Consider the following 16442-nt stretch of genomic DNA (forward strand, 5'->3'; position numbering starts at 1 on the left):
AACTTGATTTGGAAGAAAAAAAAAAATCATGCCTCAAACTTGGGAAAAAAAAAAAAAAAAAAGAGGACTTGAACACAGATGCTATGCAGCGAGAAATTAAAATAAAACCCCTCCACACCATTTTTTCTTGTGAGGAGACTGGCTGTGTTGGGATCCCTTCCGCGGTCCCGAGCCGCAGCCCGCACTCGCACCTGGCACTACCAAATGCTCCGCAGTGGAGGTGAGCGCCGTTTAACTCCACACAGGGGCGAAAAGAAATATTTTTAAAGCGGCAACCCACTGTAACATGGATTAAAATACATGAGTTTAAAAGCAAGCTCCCTCTGCACGGCCGATCTCTGGTTTGGAGGGGGCGCTCAGAAAGGAGGGGGTGTAGAACCCCCCCGGAGTTGGTGCCTATGTGGAATATCCCGAACACCGTCTCCGTGCCCCGGCGGCCGCGGTTGAGGCGCCGCCGTTCCGGGGATCGCCTGTCCCTCAGCAATCTGCGCCGGCACAGAGGATTCCACCCCGCCAGGTATCGTGGCTCTGCTAGAGGGGCTGCTCCTGCTCGGGCTGTGCTCAGCGACGGGCGACCGCATGCGTTACTTCCTAATTGTAGCTGAACCTTTTGCCTTCGCTGGATTTTTCAAACTGCTGCAAGTTGGCAAGACTTCTGCTGTAGCTGGGAGGGGGGAGAGGAAAATATGTCAGAGTATTGCCTTCGGTGGCAGGTTCCAGTCGCTTTGTTTGGAGCTTGCTCTTCCTTCAGCTCCCATTTAAAGGTCACCGTTTGTGTTGTGCTTCCTGCAGGCATGCTGGAGCCTGCGTGCTGTGCTTGGGTGAGTGTAATACCGGCGTTAAACAACAATGGAGACGGTTAGTGTGGCTGGGTTCTTAAAGTCACAGGCAGGCACTCCCCCTCCTCAGTTCAGGCTTCTGAGTCCTCACCTGCAGAGCCCACCGGCCCATCAGCAGTGCGAGGGCACTGGGTGTGGGTTAGTTCTGTCGCGAGAGAAGGAATACGGGTGTCCAGGGGGTGTTGGAGACAGTTAAAGCCTTCAAACTAGACTGGCTGCTAAGTTACCAAAGGATTGCCTGGTTTTGTGGCACTGTATGTGATGAGAAAATGGGGTCAATTTATAAAAAAGGTTTTTAATTCATAGCAGTCTGGAATTGGCACCATTTAGGCAGATTTAAATGAAAGGAGAATTCGCCCGTTCTTTGGAAGATGTACGTGGACTCGAACACAAGTTGCCCTGAGGCAAAGCTAAAGTGTCTTTTAGGTTAAGACTTTTGAGATTTTTTTTTTTCCCTGATTATTCCTTGGATAGGTACCTTAATTTTCTGTTATCAACTGCGAAAAGCCCAGACCCATTTATATTATTTCAGAAAACATCATGCATTACCTAATAAATAATTGAAACCATTTGTATCCATGTACACTGATGCATATAATTTAAAAAATAAAGCAGTAGTGAAGTTAAACTGAGTTAAGCTGCTCAGTTTACTATTTGCTGCAGATTTCCTTATTACGGTGAAAACTGCAAAAATCCTGGCACAGGGATGCAACATTTAAGATGGTATCATAAACATTTTTGCAATCATCTGGAATAATTTGGGAAGTTATAGCACAATCCAAATTATGGACTGAAGTGTAGCAGTTTGTTTTCAGTGATGGAAAACATCAGTTGGAAGAGTTGAATTACTCCTGAGATTAAATTAGTTCCCTTGGATTTCTTGTTAATTTTAGTGCACGCAAAGTAGTTGTAGGTTATGGTGCTGCTCAGAGTTTAGGGAATTTTTCAAAATATTTGCCTTTGGAACTGCATTCAGAACTTGAGTTTGACTTACGTTAAATATAGTATTGGAAGAAAATAAGGTAAGGAAGCAGATACTGTGGGTTACCTATGCTGGTGCTACTTTTACACAAGAATTACTGAGTAGTTTAAACTTTGTGATAATACCTGCATTTTTATAGAAATATAGGTCTTGATAATGCAGATGTCAAACAACTAGATGTTTATACTTCACTTCTGCAGGATTTTCAGTTGAGGAAGAGCAACACCTTGATTTATGCTATCTGTCTAAAATGGAGCCATTGAGCAATAAGCTAGCGGGGTATTAATGTAACCACCCTTTGAGGCCAGGAAATTCTTTCCTCTGCCACCACAGAGCAGTACAAATATCCCAGGGTTTTCTGATCCTGGTCCAGCTTTGACATCAGTGTTAGGATTCCTGTCAACTTCAGTGGAGTATGAGACCTATTTTTTTTTTTTTTTTGATCCATTTTTGAAAAATTTCTCGTAGGCCCCTTGCTATGCCATCCCATCTCCAGAGTCTGTATGGAAAATTGAATGCCTTTCATACTCTTTAGACAAGATATTTCCTAGGAATGTACGTGCTGCAAATGATGTGGCAGTTAAGAGATTTTAAAAACACAACAAAACCTTGAAATATTGCTAAAAATTTTTATGTCTAAATCAGTGATTTGATCTTGAAAAGTGTTACAGCCAACAAAATTGTGCTGAATTCCATGACAGCAGCCTTGCTAGTCTGATTAAAACCTTTCTAAGGTTTTCTTCCTTTCTTTTTTATATTTTTGCCTTTGTTAAACTAATTCCATCCCTTTTTTTAGAAGTATGTTTAGTTCTTTGCCTTGTTCAATATCACTGTCCACCAAGTGTGGTTATTTTCCTTTTTCTTTTATGAATTCTTGCTTTGATAATCTCTGACCATCCTGGATCATCTTCAAAGGACCCTTTAATTTGGAGCTGTATTCCATGGGTAGTGTCTGTTCCTTGTTTTAGAAGACGGAGAGCTTGCCCACCTCCCCTCCCCAAACTGCTGAAACTACCTGACTTGCTCTTTTTGCTTACTTTGTCAGCTTTTTTCCTTGGTGTTGAATTGCAAGCTCTTTGAGTCTTTTGCTGGCCATGTTTGCATACTCTCTACCATCATGTTTATCAGCCTAGAAGTGGCATGAAAGGAGCAGAAAGAAAAGCCTCAAGTGCTTTTCTTAAACATGGAGGTAAAGAAGAAATAGGAGGTATAATAAGATGGGGATGAATTTTGAACAGGTTCCTAGGAAAGTCACACAGAAACACTTTTTAGTAGTGGGCAGTCTTTGCATATACTCAAGAGTGTCCGTGCAGCAGTGTGGAATCTGATTTTTGCATGAATTACTTAAGATACTTCGAGAAAGAATTGGTGCATATACAATTTGTGTATTCAGTATCTGCTTACTTTACTTTCAACGTTAGGTAGAAGGATAACAACTATTGATGAGGCGAATCTGAAAATACTTCTCACAGTAGATTTGTCCATACTTGGCTAAATGTATTTTTTGTGGGAAGATAGGTTGGTTAGCTGTGATGCTAGTTTTTTCGGTTTGATGTTTTGGGTGTTTTTGCTGCTATAATGTTGATAGTTGTACATTCAGATGTGTGGAGCAGTCATGTGCTGTCTCTAGACTTGCAGTTGTCAAGTGTCTTTAGAGGTGCAGGGAGTGGTGGTGTTTCAGCTTTACATAGAAATCTTACTAGAACCCTAGCTCAGCAGTCAGATTGGATGAGTATGAGAAAAGGATAAATTTTGTGTATGGAATGTGGGGATACTTGTGATAGATCAAATCAACTATATAAACCAATTTAAAATACATTAATAAATTCCCAGTAATTTATAGTGTTATGTACAAATCTTCATTTTGTCATTTGTGTTAGTGTACAAATAATGAGGGAGATGGCGATTGCTTTCTGAAGGCATTCTAGTGAATGTCTGGGTTGTTCATGTGTCATTTTACATTTTTATAATAGATAGTGTTGGTTTCTGGTCCTGTATACCATTTTGAATCTAGGCAGAGGAAATGAAGTGCTGATTCTTTTAAAATACCGTTTTCTGTTTCTCTTCCCACTTGGACTGGGTGTAGAGAAGTGTATAGTAGTTTTTTTACATATATTACGGGAAAAATTTGTGTCTTAGCTGTACTGCTTACTGAAAAATGAAAAATGGGGAAATGTTATGCTGCAGAAACTTGAGCGTGATTGATGTTGACTTGCTTGTGTTACTATTTCCTTATTGTTTGGGAGTGAAGTAAGAGGATGCTTAAAAAAGGAACAAAGCCCTCATGTTGCATTCCAGGCTGTCTTGTGATCATTCCTTCCACAGACAAAAATAAGTTGCTTTGAACCTATTATTGTACTTAAGGAACTCTGGTTTTAAGTCTTGCAGTGTGTAAGTGTATGCCAGTGTAAATGCAGCTCTTGCAAGTCGCATGCAGGAATTGCATTTCAGGTTATTCATTAAAGCATGGGCAGAATTCATGGTGTAGGTATGATGGTGTAGGCAGATGCCAGCATCTCTTGAGGCAGAATGCTGTGTGAAGACAGGAACACAGTGCATGTGAACCATGACTGCAAATGGGAGGTTTGTGAAGTTTTTGCACCTTTTCCATACGTTTTCATAAGTTGTTCAAGAAATTGTTCCTGCCACTTACAAAATAAATTGTCTGGTGATTTTTAGCATATGACATCCCGTTGTTTCATTTTTTCCTGTCAGAAAGTCCATCATTAGTATGTATTTTTGGAATTTACTGAATTTACCACATTTCAAGTAGTTCTGTGGCTGAGAACCTGGTTTGGTCTTTGCTGGCAAAGCTGTGTAATGCTTTTCCTTCTCACAGTTGGAAAATCTGCCTTTCTTTTTTTTTTATTCTTAAAGTGAATATAGAAATAGCTTAAGTGTTCAAAAGATAAATGCTTGCAATTATTCTATATCATAAACTGGAAGATGTATTGAGGGAAAGGATTGGATGTTTTTATAGCTTCTTGTATGTTCTCCAGAAGTCATACATTAATATAAAAGCTCAGTGCTACCAGCAGTCGGGTGGCTGCTTTTCTGAAATACACATATAGTTCCAACTAGTATCCAGGCTCCAGCAGAGGGTTGTGCTCCATGATTTGCTTTTTTTTTTTTTTTTTGCTTTTGGTTTCTTAATTCTGTCCCTGCGGGGATTCCTGGAGGAGAGGGAAGAGTTATATTTAAATACATACGATATGTAACAGTTCCACTTAAATTGACTTGCAGGAACCCAGTGTAACGTAATTAGAATTACGGAAAAAATTCTGATACCTTGCAGACAAAGCTGTTGCTATATTTAGGATTTAAAGCAGGTTTGTTTAGGAGAAGTTTTGTCTGTATTCTTCTGTTTGGTGGTGAAGAAAACTTCAAAGTTAGCTGTGAAGCTTCTGTATTTTTGAGAGGAGTGAGACTGGATTTGGCTTGTTACCTTTCATGAGTATTTAAGTGGTTGTTAAAATGTGTGAAAGATCATCTCTTGAGGTTCAGTCCGTGTGGCACTGTGTTAGTCTGGGAGACCACCTGAGAGCATCAGCAGCAAAGGAATAATAACGGTGGTGGTTTTTAAAGCTCTCACACAAACCGAACTGCAGTGTTTTCATAGTTAACCTTTTTTTGTTTCCATTTCCCCTTCAGACTTGTGCTTGAATAGCATGCTGGAAGCACATCTAGGACTTTTTGTCCCGGTTGCACAATCTGGGAGTTAGCTTGAACATCTCATAAAGGTGGACTTGAGCTGATGCTGGGCTGGACTGGCTGGGTTGGAAGCACGTGTGCCATTCTCCCGGGTTGTGCAGTGGCAGTCTCTGAGTACCCGGTACAGCTGAGTTCTACAGCACATGGGAATGAGAGCCATTAGTTTTCTTTTCGCCCCAAAGATTACTCTTTTCTGAATATAACTGCACAATCTCTTCAGTGAGGCAGTTTTACTTTAGGCAGATTAAAGCCCTAAAAACTTGTAGCTCATTGCACAAGCCTTGGAAACAGTAGCTTTCACTGTTTCTCAGCTTCTCTCCTGGTTCGCTGTCCGCCCCCCCCCAGTTATTTGATGTATAAAGTTGTCAACCATCAAACAATTAGAAGATATTATGGTGGTAATCTGCTTTGTGCCATACAGTTAGGTACCTTTTTTACCATGTGATCCCAATTAATTCAAGATAATCACAGGTAAAACAGGGATGCCGTCAGAAGAGCCAGTGCTAAAAGGCTTTTATAGGTAGATTCTCTTCAGGGTTTCAGAAGAAACAAAACCTGTTTGCTTTTTGTTTGTCAGTTGTGTTTTGTGACAGTGACCCGGAATTTAAAATGAAAGATTCTAGTCAGACCTGTTGAATGCCACAGAATACCAGAAACTTCATTTTGTTGGTGTTCTCGACAGAAGGCATGGGTAAATACTTGTCTTCAGGCATCTGGCTTTACTTGAAATAAAGCATAATATTTGCATCTACAATAGTACTCTTGTTTTTCAGCATTTGTTTGACCATTTTGGACATAAACTAGAGCTGTATTTCTCATTACATGCCTTTTTTTTTTTTTTTTTAACAGTATGCTTCTTTAAAAATAAATTAGGAGGAAAAAATGCAGGTTTTGGCATCTCTGCTGCTTAATTTTGCAGAACCGGTACTTCCAAGGGTGTTAATCTGTGATTTTACTGTGCAGCCAAATGTAGTCACTTTTCCGGTTTCATGCTGACTTTGACATTGCTGAAAGTGTGACAAATACTCATTCTCCAGATGTATATATAGAGGCGTTTAGGTTTTTTTAAGATTGTTTTAAATTAAGAAAATACTATTTGAATGTTTTTAATTCTTTGAAGTTCGGTAGTGTTTGAAATCCATAATAGGGAATCTCTCAGATCTCTTTTTAGTAGCTTGTTTTTGACAACAGTTTTTAAAACAGGGATCTCATTTGACGGTATCATGAAGATGGCTGTAAGATGCAAAGTTCTGGCATCAAATAAGTTCAGTGTCAGTGTAGATTTGTTAAAGCGTTGGTCAGTTTATTCTATATTGACAGTACTTATCCTGGATCAGGTGTCAGGTCTGTGCTGCTCTTTACCGTGTGTTGGCATGACACGTCATGTCCTGGGGATAATTTGACAGAAATGAGATTATGTACTTGAACTGGGCAAAATTTTTGCATACATGCACATGTCTTATGATAACAATCAGGGACCTGTGTCCTGATCCTTTTGTCCTTAATATTTTAGAACTAGAATTGAGGAATGCATGGAAAGCAGTACTTTTTTGCCTGCCATGCAACACTTCATGACACTACTTGCTTTTGTGTTGAAAATAGCATCTAAGACTTAAGTTGTAAGGCTCTTTGAAATAGGAAGAAGTACCTTTGTGTGGCATACATATAGGTAAATAAGATTTTTATGTTCTAATTTGAGAAAGTGTATATATATATATGCACCTCTCTGACAACACCTGCCTTAGTCTCTGGCTTGCTCTTTCTTATACAAAGATAATTTAGCCAAAGGGAGGTTAAATATAGATATTTTTTACAATTTTCATTTTTCTGCTTTTGGTTTGGTTAAGGATATGATTAGATTCTTCACTGGTGAAATTGTGCGTAAGATGACTGTAGAGCTTCTTGTGAAATGTAATGTTACCTGTGGTAGAAACATGTGGTCCATGCATTACGTCTGAAATGCATTGTGAAACATGAAGTGATGATAAAAATCTAGCTCTTGAGTTCTAATCAACCCTACCTGCCCTCAGGGAGTAGTAGGGGAAAAAAGGTAATAAAATACTATAGTTCATATTTTAATGGCCTTGTGCACAACATTGTCAATCTTACTACAATTACAAAATACAGTTTAGTGTAGAATAATTTAGAAAAAAAAGGTTTTGCTGTTGGAATGGTAAAACCAGACTGTACTTCAATTTTTTTTTTTTTTTATAATTTATAAAGAAAACACATGAAGGTATAAATATTTTTTGTAATAGATTCAAGGATATCTAGTTCACTTTTAGAAATAATCCTGTGAAACTTTGATGCTTCTGTTTCTCTGAAAGTTAAGTTCCAAGTGAAACTGAAGACAGACCAGCACCAGATTACCTCCATGTCTTCTGTTTAGGGGAAGAAAATGACTAGCAGAGTAAACAGTTTCAGTGAAAGCTGGAAACTCTTTGTTTGTGTATCAATTGTATTTGTCTTCCAGGGTGAGACACTGGCCACCTGTGACCATCTACAGTTAAAAAGTTTTTTAAATAATAGAGAAAGGTTTCAATATAATCTTAAAGAAAACCTTTTTATCCCCCCCTTTTTTAAAAAAATCTGGATTCTTACACTTTTTTCCATTTGTATAATATTTAACAGATAGCTGATGATGGTATAGAGGTTTTGTTTTCCCTTCTACTCTTTACTGCTTTCATCTGCCGGAGTTATAGGCTGTTTCCCCTGTAGTGGCTCCCTCCTTGGTACCGTGGGTTCTTGTTTGTCGCTTTTTATCCCTAAAAATCAGCAGTTAAAATCGTTACCTTATTCATGAAAGCTTATGAAATTGTGATCACTTCAGCAAAATCTTGTTCAGCTTGAATATTTTTCCTAGAGCCTGTATGATTGGTGTAGAACATGAAAGAGTCTGTGCAAATTGACAGAAGTTTCCTAGCTTTCCTGGAGCTGGATGGTGGGAAGCTGTCTCAGGGGAAGAGCCTGGTGGAAGGGTGGGATTGGGTCTTACTTGTTCTCAGGTTATGTAAAAAGTCAACATGAATATTTGTCCCTTTTAAATTTCAAAAATATTTCTCTGGTAAATTCAGTGACTAATGTGCATAGAAACCTGAAATTCTTGGAACTCACTATGAAACCAGTCTGGTTTGATCTTTGAGAGGAAAGAAATGAGAGCATAGCAATGTAAAAGATTGCAGTGTGTTCCTGTATTGGCCTCTGTGCCAAGGTAAAGAACGGGATCGCTGCCTTGAGGAGCTCTTGGACTAAAGATATAAATTAGGTACAGAACTGGACAGGTATCGCATCAACCTAGACTTTACGTGCCTCAAAATTACAGCAAGGTAGTGAGAATGAAGGTATACCCACCGTAAGTTAACGTGAAGCATTCACTCTGTTCCATTCCAGGCTTTTACGGTGTTTGTATTAACTGTGGATGCTTGTGTAATTATCCTAGTTGTAATGTGGCCTTAGAAAGTTGGGATGATGTTCACAGGAGATACAGATCTTCTTGCTTCCTCGTCCCTTTGCTTTAAACAGTCTGCTCTTGAGCTGGCCTTTTTATGTAAATCTTGCACAGTTAATGGTACAAAATACCCCTGAAATTGCTACCGTCCTGCAGATTGGAAGGCAGCAAGAACCATTAAAGAGTGCCAGGTGCTCAGCCTGGGCACACTTTCTGCAGGACAGCTTTGTAGTAAGTTTGGGGTTTAAGTGCTTTAGGACTCCTGCACACATTTTTCATGCTTCCTCAGCAGAGTATATTTGTCATTGGGAACTGTGTACTTTATACAGTGGTGCATGTGTGATTGTATGTGACATGCTCAGTCTTTTTGGTGCTTCCTATAGAGGGAAGAAAGGTCAGCACATTTAATTGAAGGTACATTAGACGCAAAAGATGTGATTTAAAAAAAAAAAAAAAAGGGAGATAGCCAGGAAGCCATTAGGTGTCTGAAATGAGGAGAAGGCATAAAAATTTGAGTGAGTTGCTTATTCATTAAGTTCCTTAAAATGAAAGACAGTAAAAGCAGCAGATTTTTGCAAAAGATCACTGGCTTTCTGTGTGGCTTTATTTCTTGCATAGAAAAGAGTGTTGCAGGGGTGGCTTTGGTGACAAAATGGTTGAAGCAGCTGCTAGTAGTATTTTAAATTTCAAACTGATTTTATCAGAAGAATAGCTCTGCATTGGTTATTAATAAGCAGTCGAACTGGTTGCATAAACACTTTGTATTTTTTAGGTTTTGTAACATCTTGCTCAAATATCTTGTGAGATTAGTAAATCTGTCCTAGGCCCTTTATGCAATTATATGAAATGTTGAAGAAATGAGGAATGGAAAAACAGATTTGAGGAATCCAAACCAATGTTGTAGTTGTCTCATTTCTCAGCAGGGGATAGGCAAACATCCTGATCTTTGGAATTAAATCTTTTTCTCTGGTTGGTAATGGTTACCTTAAGGCTCCATTTATGTTGCAGCTTAGCTAGGGTACTCCCATAGCAAAGATTTCTCTTAATATGAAATTATGAAAGCCAGAGACAGAATTAGTAAATCACGGTTAACTGTCTTCCTGGCCTGCCAAAAGAGCATTCTTTGGTTTCAGTGTTGTGTATCACATTGTGTGAAGTTAATGGCATGTGATGAGCTCTGAATTCAATGAGCAGAGAAAGTTTGTATCTGCTGCACTGAGGTAGTTATAAACTGCGGCTCCTGAGAAATGTTTTGAAATGTCAGATGTTGGTATTTTGTGGGTTGGATGAAGCAAATGCAGAAAATAAGAAGCAAATTAAGAAGGGAAAAAAAAAAAACAACCAAACCAAACCTTAGTATTTGGTTCTCAAAACCTTTTCAGTAGTATTTGGCACTGGAAATACTTCCTAGCTGGTGGCTGAGCTTTTTTTGTTGTTTTCCGTACTGGTAAAAGAGAAAGCTCCTCTTGTGTTGAGTGACACAGGTGGCAAAGCAGTGAGGAGTCTGCTGACCTAAATTGTGGTCACAGCTCCGCAGTGGGAATTGTGTCTGTGCCGCATGCTTTGTTGCCAAGACTGGGTGTACCAAGTGAAGGAGTTGGTGTGGTTTTGTTAATAATTCAGAAACCACAAGCAAGACTTTTATGGCTTTATAGTCAGAGCTGGTTTTGAAAGTGCTTGAATGTGCAAAGGCTTCTGAGCTTTGTCAGAAATGCAGTAAGATTGCCGATTGCTTTCCATGAAAGACAAGTTCCTTAAAACTTTCTGCTTTGAGGACTATATGAGCACCTTGGATTTCTCAATTTAAAATTACCATGAAAAAATTACACTTGTAAAGGCCCTCAGCCTTTTAAGATTCTCCCATAAAGCCAGTACCTGTGTGAATGCCTGAGAGCATGCTCCAGTCTGAAGACTAGACCTTCGTTGTTTTTGTTCTTGGTGTTCATTGTGAGTGTCTCTGTCCGCAAAAGATCAGAGAAGTAAAATGATTTTACAGATGTTAAATAATCATGAAGTAAATTGCATTGATATGATTTTTATTTCAAAAAGGGAAACGACTCCTGTTGTGGTTTACAAATATTTAAATGCTTAAACTAATTGTCAGTCTCAGTTTTGAATGAGGAAGCAAAATAAAATGCGTGATGTGCTCAGAGTTTCTCATAGTACTTGCCAGGAGAAGCCAAGTTTTGAAAACAGTTGGCCTGCTTTCAGACACAGACTTTAACGAGATTTAAAGAGAACGTGCAAGTTTGATTAGAAAGTTCGGACGTATTCATGGGTCCTGGAAGCCAGCACAGAAAAATGTTGTATTTTTTAGTGGTAGAATTGATCTGTTTTGGAAAATGCAAAGTAGGAAGCAGTGGGGAGCCGTTGAATAATTACAGTGAAGTGTACTAAGTTAGTGTGAGAGAATCTATACTGTTGTACACAGACTGCAGGAGGTCTGAAAGGCAATTTTAGTGGCCCTGACGTTTTCTCCTTGACTTCAAGTTTTTCATCTGGTTATTTGCCAGTAATAATTTAACCAAGGATTTAGTGGGTAGTGCAAAGCTTTTGTAGCAACCTAATTTCAAAACAGAAATTGACACAATAGTCCTCCGCTTTCCTTGCGTTAGGGCTTTTCCTACAGTCCAGATGAAGATCAGTGTTGGAGTGTGCTTGAGCAAGGTAGAGAGCATGGGGTGTTCCAGAGGGTGTCAGGAGACCTGCCATGTGCTTCCAGGCATACACCCAGCACAGGATTGAGCAATAGGTGTGAAAAGAAGTGTGCAAATGAAGAACTGGAATTGTTATTAAAAAGTCTCTTTGGGTATTGATATATACTTGATCAGCTGTGTGTCACCATGTTTTATCAATCGGTAACAGCGGTGGTGCAAGGAAGGCGTGGTATTGTGGGCGGTGGGGGAGGTCAGCTGGTGAACACCATTTGAAATGACCTGGAGTATGAAAAGGCTTGAGAATCACTGAGTTAGTATAAAGGCGATAAAACAAGGTCTTTTGGTCCTTATAACAATGTTTGAAAGGCTGTTTTCTTTCTCATTTAACATGCAGCAAGGACATATGGGAGAAGGCGAGGTAACAATATTCCTATTTAATTTTCTAATGTTGACAATGTCTCATGGGAGAAATAACATTAAGTTGTTGCTAGAGGGCAAACTCCAAAATTTAAGAGTATAAAGCATAAGTTTCACATACGTTTACGTAGTCTGCATGCCATAAATAAACATTTTAACTGAATTAGGTGGTATTCCACAATAGTACTATTGAGGGTGAAGTGATCAGTCCTTACAGTGGACATCAGCTGTATGAATTGCTACACTGGAGGGCTACTTGCTGTGTTTGTGTGTATGTTATGAATGCCAATGCTGGAGAAGTTTATTTTGGTTCTTTTAGGCTGATGGTTTTCTTGACACAGCATAGACTATAGTGCATATAAGTCCTGGCCTGCTGGGTTAAAGAACCAGATCCTGCAAGGATGCACGTTGGATTATCTAACGGCAGTAGTAATGCTGATGAACCTGAAAGGCTGGTTAGGTGTGGAGGATTGCTCCCTTCCAGCAATACCTGCAGGACTGGGGTCTTAAGAGATGAAACAAATGATGTGCATCAGTTCATTAGGGGAAAACAAAGCAATGTTTAACTCTGTATTACAATATTTTTATCATACTAGGAGCCAGGAACCAGAAATAGGCCTGATGAAAGTTGATTTTTATTTTAATTAAAGGGTGCAAAGTTTCTTGAAATTTCAACTAAAGCAAGCTGACCAAGCCTTCTATTTTTTATTTGTGTAAATTCTATGGACTGTGGATTTTTTTTGTATTTTTTGTGTTTCAACTTGTTAGTTGTTTGATTTTTGCATGGAACTGGTCAAATCTTCTGTTTTAAAGATGTTTTCTTTTTTAAAATAAATTTATTTCCAAGGAAGGAAGCAAGAGCAGGGTAAATTAACCTTACCAATACACTCTTGTGGTAGATTGTAATGAATTCTGAAAAAGCAGACACAGTATATCACATCACAGGCAAAAGGAAATGTATCCTAAAGCTTGTAGCACACCTCATTTATTTGTTTATTTTCCCTATGCATTTTTATTTATTCCTAAAATGCTCCTTAAATGGGTAGAAGTCTATTTTGTTGTCTAGATCTTGAATACTGTGACTGAAGGTTGAGTTAATGGAAGAGATCAGCTTGTGTGCTCTATTTATATTATACAGTTGCATTTATAAATCAAAGAATCTTATTTAAAAGTAATAAATATTATTAAGGAAATATATGATAAAGGATTATCATAGGAGAATATTGGGATGTCAGGGGAAGCGTGCTTATGGTATTTTCTCTTAGAGTGAGTCCATTAATGAAACTGTTGTAACATCTTAAGTAAACTTGCTTCCAGGAACGGCACAGTATTGCATAGCTTTCAGTCTTCATTTGCAGTAAATTACAGTGGGGCTTCGTGTTTCTGTCAGGATATTTTTGTTATTTACAAGTGGGTGGTTTATGATATGTTTTGGTATCAGGTAATTTAAATGTGTAACGTATTTAGCTGGTAGAATTCTTGTTTTCCCATCTTCATTGTGAAATTGGGAAATTACATATACGGCTTAAGTTATAGCGGTATCTGCTATTGGGAAAGTCCCAGAAAAAAAATTTGGCTTGTATTCTCTTCTGTTTTTACACCTTTTTAAAAGAAATCTAATTGGAAACACAAAATATAATGGAAAACAGTCAACTTGAGCATCCATTAGAAATACTTTTTTATTTCAGATTTTCATTGGTTGTAGTGCAGTTATGAAGCAGGTAGCAACCTTTTCTCTGAAATAATGCATTTGAGTTATTGAATTATATTGCAAACTATACGGGTTGTATGAAATTAAAAACATAACTGATCATTAACAGGGGAGACTGCAAAGAGTTCTACTGCTAATGCAGCAACTACTGCATTTTTAAAAAATTATTTAAACAGTATGTGCTTTGTTCTGTTAGTATGTTTGGTTTTTTTTTCCTTTTTTTTTTAACCCCCTCTTTAGGTCAGTCTTCACTGTTTCCAATGGAAGACGGGTTCTTGGATGATGGACGTGGGGATCAGACTCTTCACAGTGGTTTAGGATCACCTCACTGCTTCTCCCATCAGAATGGAGAACGAGTGGAACGGTATTCCCGTAAAGTCTTTGTCGGCGGACTGCCACCAGATATTGATGAAGGTACAGCCAGAAAATCTTATCCAGAAAAGCTCCTTCTGGCTTACTGACAAAACTGTGGTGTGAAATCTTTTGTCTGTTAGGTAATGAATGATTGCTTTCCAAACTCAATGGAAAGGTTTTGATATGTAAATGGATCTTTGCGTATCACCACTTTCAGTCCATCGCAAATGTGCGATAATTCAAACTAGTTTACACTATAGCATTGTTCTGCCATTGAAGAAGAAAATTATGTGTTACCACACATTTAACTGACTTTTACAGTATGAGAGTTATAAAAAAGGGATAGTGGTGCAAAAATAAATAATTATCACCTATTGAAACTCGTAAATACTTTGCAGTAATTTTATAGACATCAGAAGCCATAGTAGGAAAAGTATTGCTAATAGTCGTATGCGGTTTGTATAGCATAGTAAGTCATAGCTCTTTATTTGGATGCTTATGTGTAGTTCTCGGAGCTTGTTTTCAGCAGTTATGTCCTGTGGTAGCTTCTAATGTGTGCATGGTGAGGACTCAGACAGGAATGAATCTGTGCAGAGGCAGTTACATACAGTCAGGAACCAGGAGTTTGTGGTGGGTCCATTATACAGACAAAGGTGACAATATTGCAGTTGTTATTAAAAAACCCCCCAAAACAACATATATATCTGTATATATATCATGCACAAGTATTGTGAAGCTTCATTTCACCAAAGTTCTGTATTCTGTATGTATGAGCATGCTGGGATAGTGGTTAAAAGAACTACAGCAACTGTAAATCTGAGAAGTTGCTTTTTCTTAATCACAGAATCCATGTAATAGCTCTTGTGTTAGGGAGAATGACTTTAATGCACTGCAGTGTGTACTGCTGTGACGTGACAACCTGACTTTCACTTCAAACAAAAGAGCTACTTTATTAAGGTCAAATATAACATGGTGTTTACAAGAGGAAGAACATCTTATAGTCTCTTTGTTGTTATTGGAGTTTTGTTTGGTTTTTTGTCACCTTTGTGACACATGAATAGTTTGGTCTCTGTGGACCGTAGTTACTGAAGATTAGGACTTTCCCTAAACCTATGCTAGAAGGTTAGCTTGAATTTTGCAGAGTTGCTTTTGTGAGCGCTACTTCTGTTAAATGCACAAATGTGAATTAGAATAAGGAGTATATGATTTAAAATCTACATCACAACTGAATTTTTCAGGTTTTTCTGATCCTGTTTTTAGAAAGCATTTTATGTATGTGCTTTAACATTAAATTAGTGTTAAGTGCTGTTCTGAATGGTGATCTATTTTAAGAATAGATGTGCAGTAAGTATTGTTCTCCTTGGTTTCTGTCTTCATCAGCAGTAACCTTGACATGCTGCCGTTGCTGTGTATGGTCCTGATGATCTGTAAGGCACAGAGGAGCTGTCAGTATAGTGGATTGTCAGTTGCTATTTCATTAGCAATGTCATCAAAGAGTGTAAACAAATGGAAAAAGACATAAATAGTAGCACTTTTTCATATTCCTAACTGAATTTGAGGATGGGAACAATCCTCTAAATTGTGTATTAGTAACCCCCAACAGCGTGCTAACACAAGGACCCATGTAATACCATAAACAGGATACAGCTGAGCAATGTGCCAGTATAGCTGACACTTCAGCAATGTGAGGTTTGTTCTTTGTGTTTCAGATTTTTAATTAGAAAGAACTTTAGTTCAAGTGTGTTTATGGAGAAGGAAAAGGGAATAATCACTCAATTTCAAGAAGACCAGAATTGCAACTGAAGACTTCAATGAGACTAACATATGCAAATATATACCAGTAATTTGAGGTCAAAGGCAGAGCTGAAATGGATGCAAGAATTTATTCTTGATATAATAATATGTCCTTGCCATCTCCCCTATAAAATTACCTGTGTCCTGCAGTTTTACTCTGTGTTATTTTGAGGTCAGGCTCAGACAGTGTTTGCACATGTGCCACTGGCATGTGATGTGAACAGGCATGGCTGCGTCTTGTGATAGTCCCTTCATTTTTTTCCAGTCTTTCTGCACTTACAAGGCGTATCGGCAGAGCTGATTGCTTAGTAGCACATCAGCAAATTGTCTTTGAACTCTTTGTGGGACAGTAGTTGAAGGTGGATTACGATAGCTGTGACTCCATTTCTGAGAGTTACTGGGTTACAAGCTTTTATTTATGATCATCAGTAGAAAAAAAGCTTGATCTTTGGCCTCTCTTGTTTTCTAACGTGTTCTGACTTGTCATAAAGATTCCCCATCAGCTAGTAAGCATTGCTATGAGCTGCTG

The 16442-nt window shown here is 38.4% G+C and overlaps 1 protein-coding gene across 1 annotated transcript in view; it reads left to right on the top strand.

Annotated features, from left to right (window-relative positions):
- Positions 1-16442, top strand: part of CPEB4 (cytoplasmic polyadenylation element binding protein 4) — a 40526-nt gene that overhangs the window by 17459 nt on the left and 6625 nt on the right. The window contains exons 3-5 of the mRNA XM_010084994.1: positions 9688-9716; positions 12036-12055; positions 14006-14179. Coding sequence (XP_010083296.1) covers positions 9688-9716; positions 12036-12055; positions 14006-14179 — 223 coding nt within the window. The remainder of the gene's footprint in view (positions 1-9687; positions 9717-12035; positions 12056-14005; positions 14180-16442) is intronic.

Source organism: Pterocles gutturalis, unplaced genomic scaffold (genome assembly GCF_000699245.1).
Source record: "Pterocles gutturalis isolate BGI_N339 unplaced genomic scaffold, ASM69924v1 scaffold25040, whole genome shotgun sequence".
Classification (NCBI taxonomy): Eukaryota; Metazoa; Chordata; class Aves; order Pterocliformes; family Pteroclidae; genus Pterocles; species Pterocles gutturalis.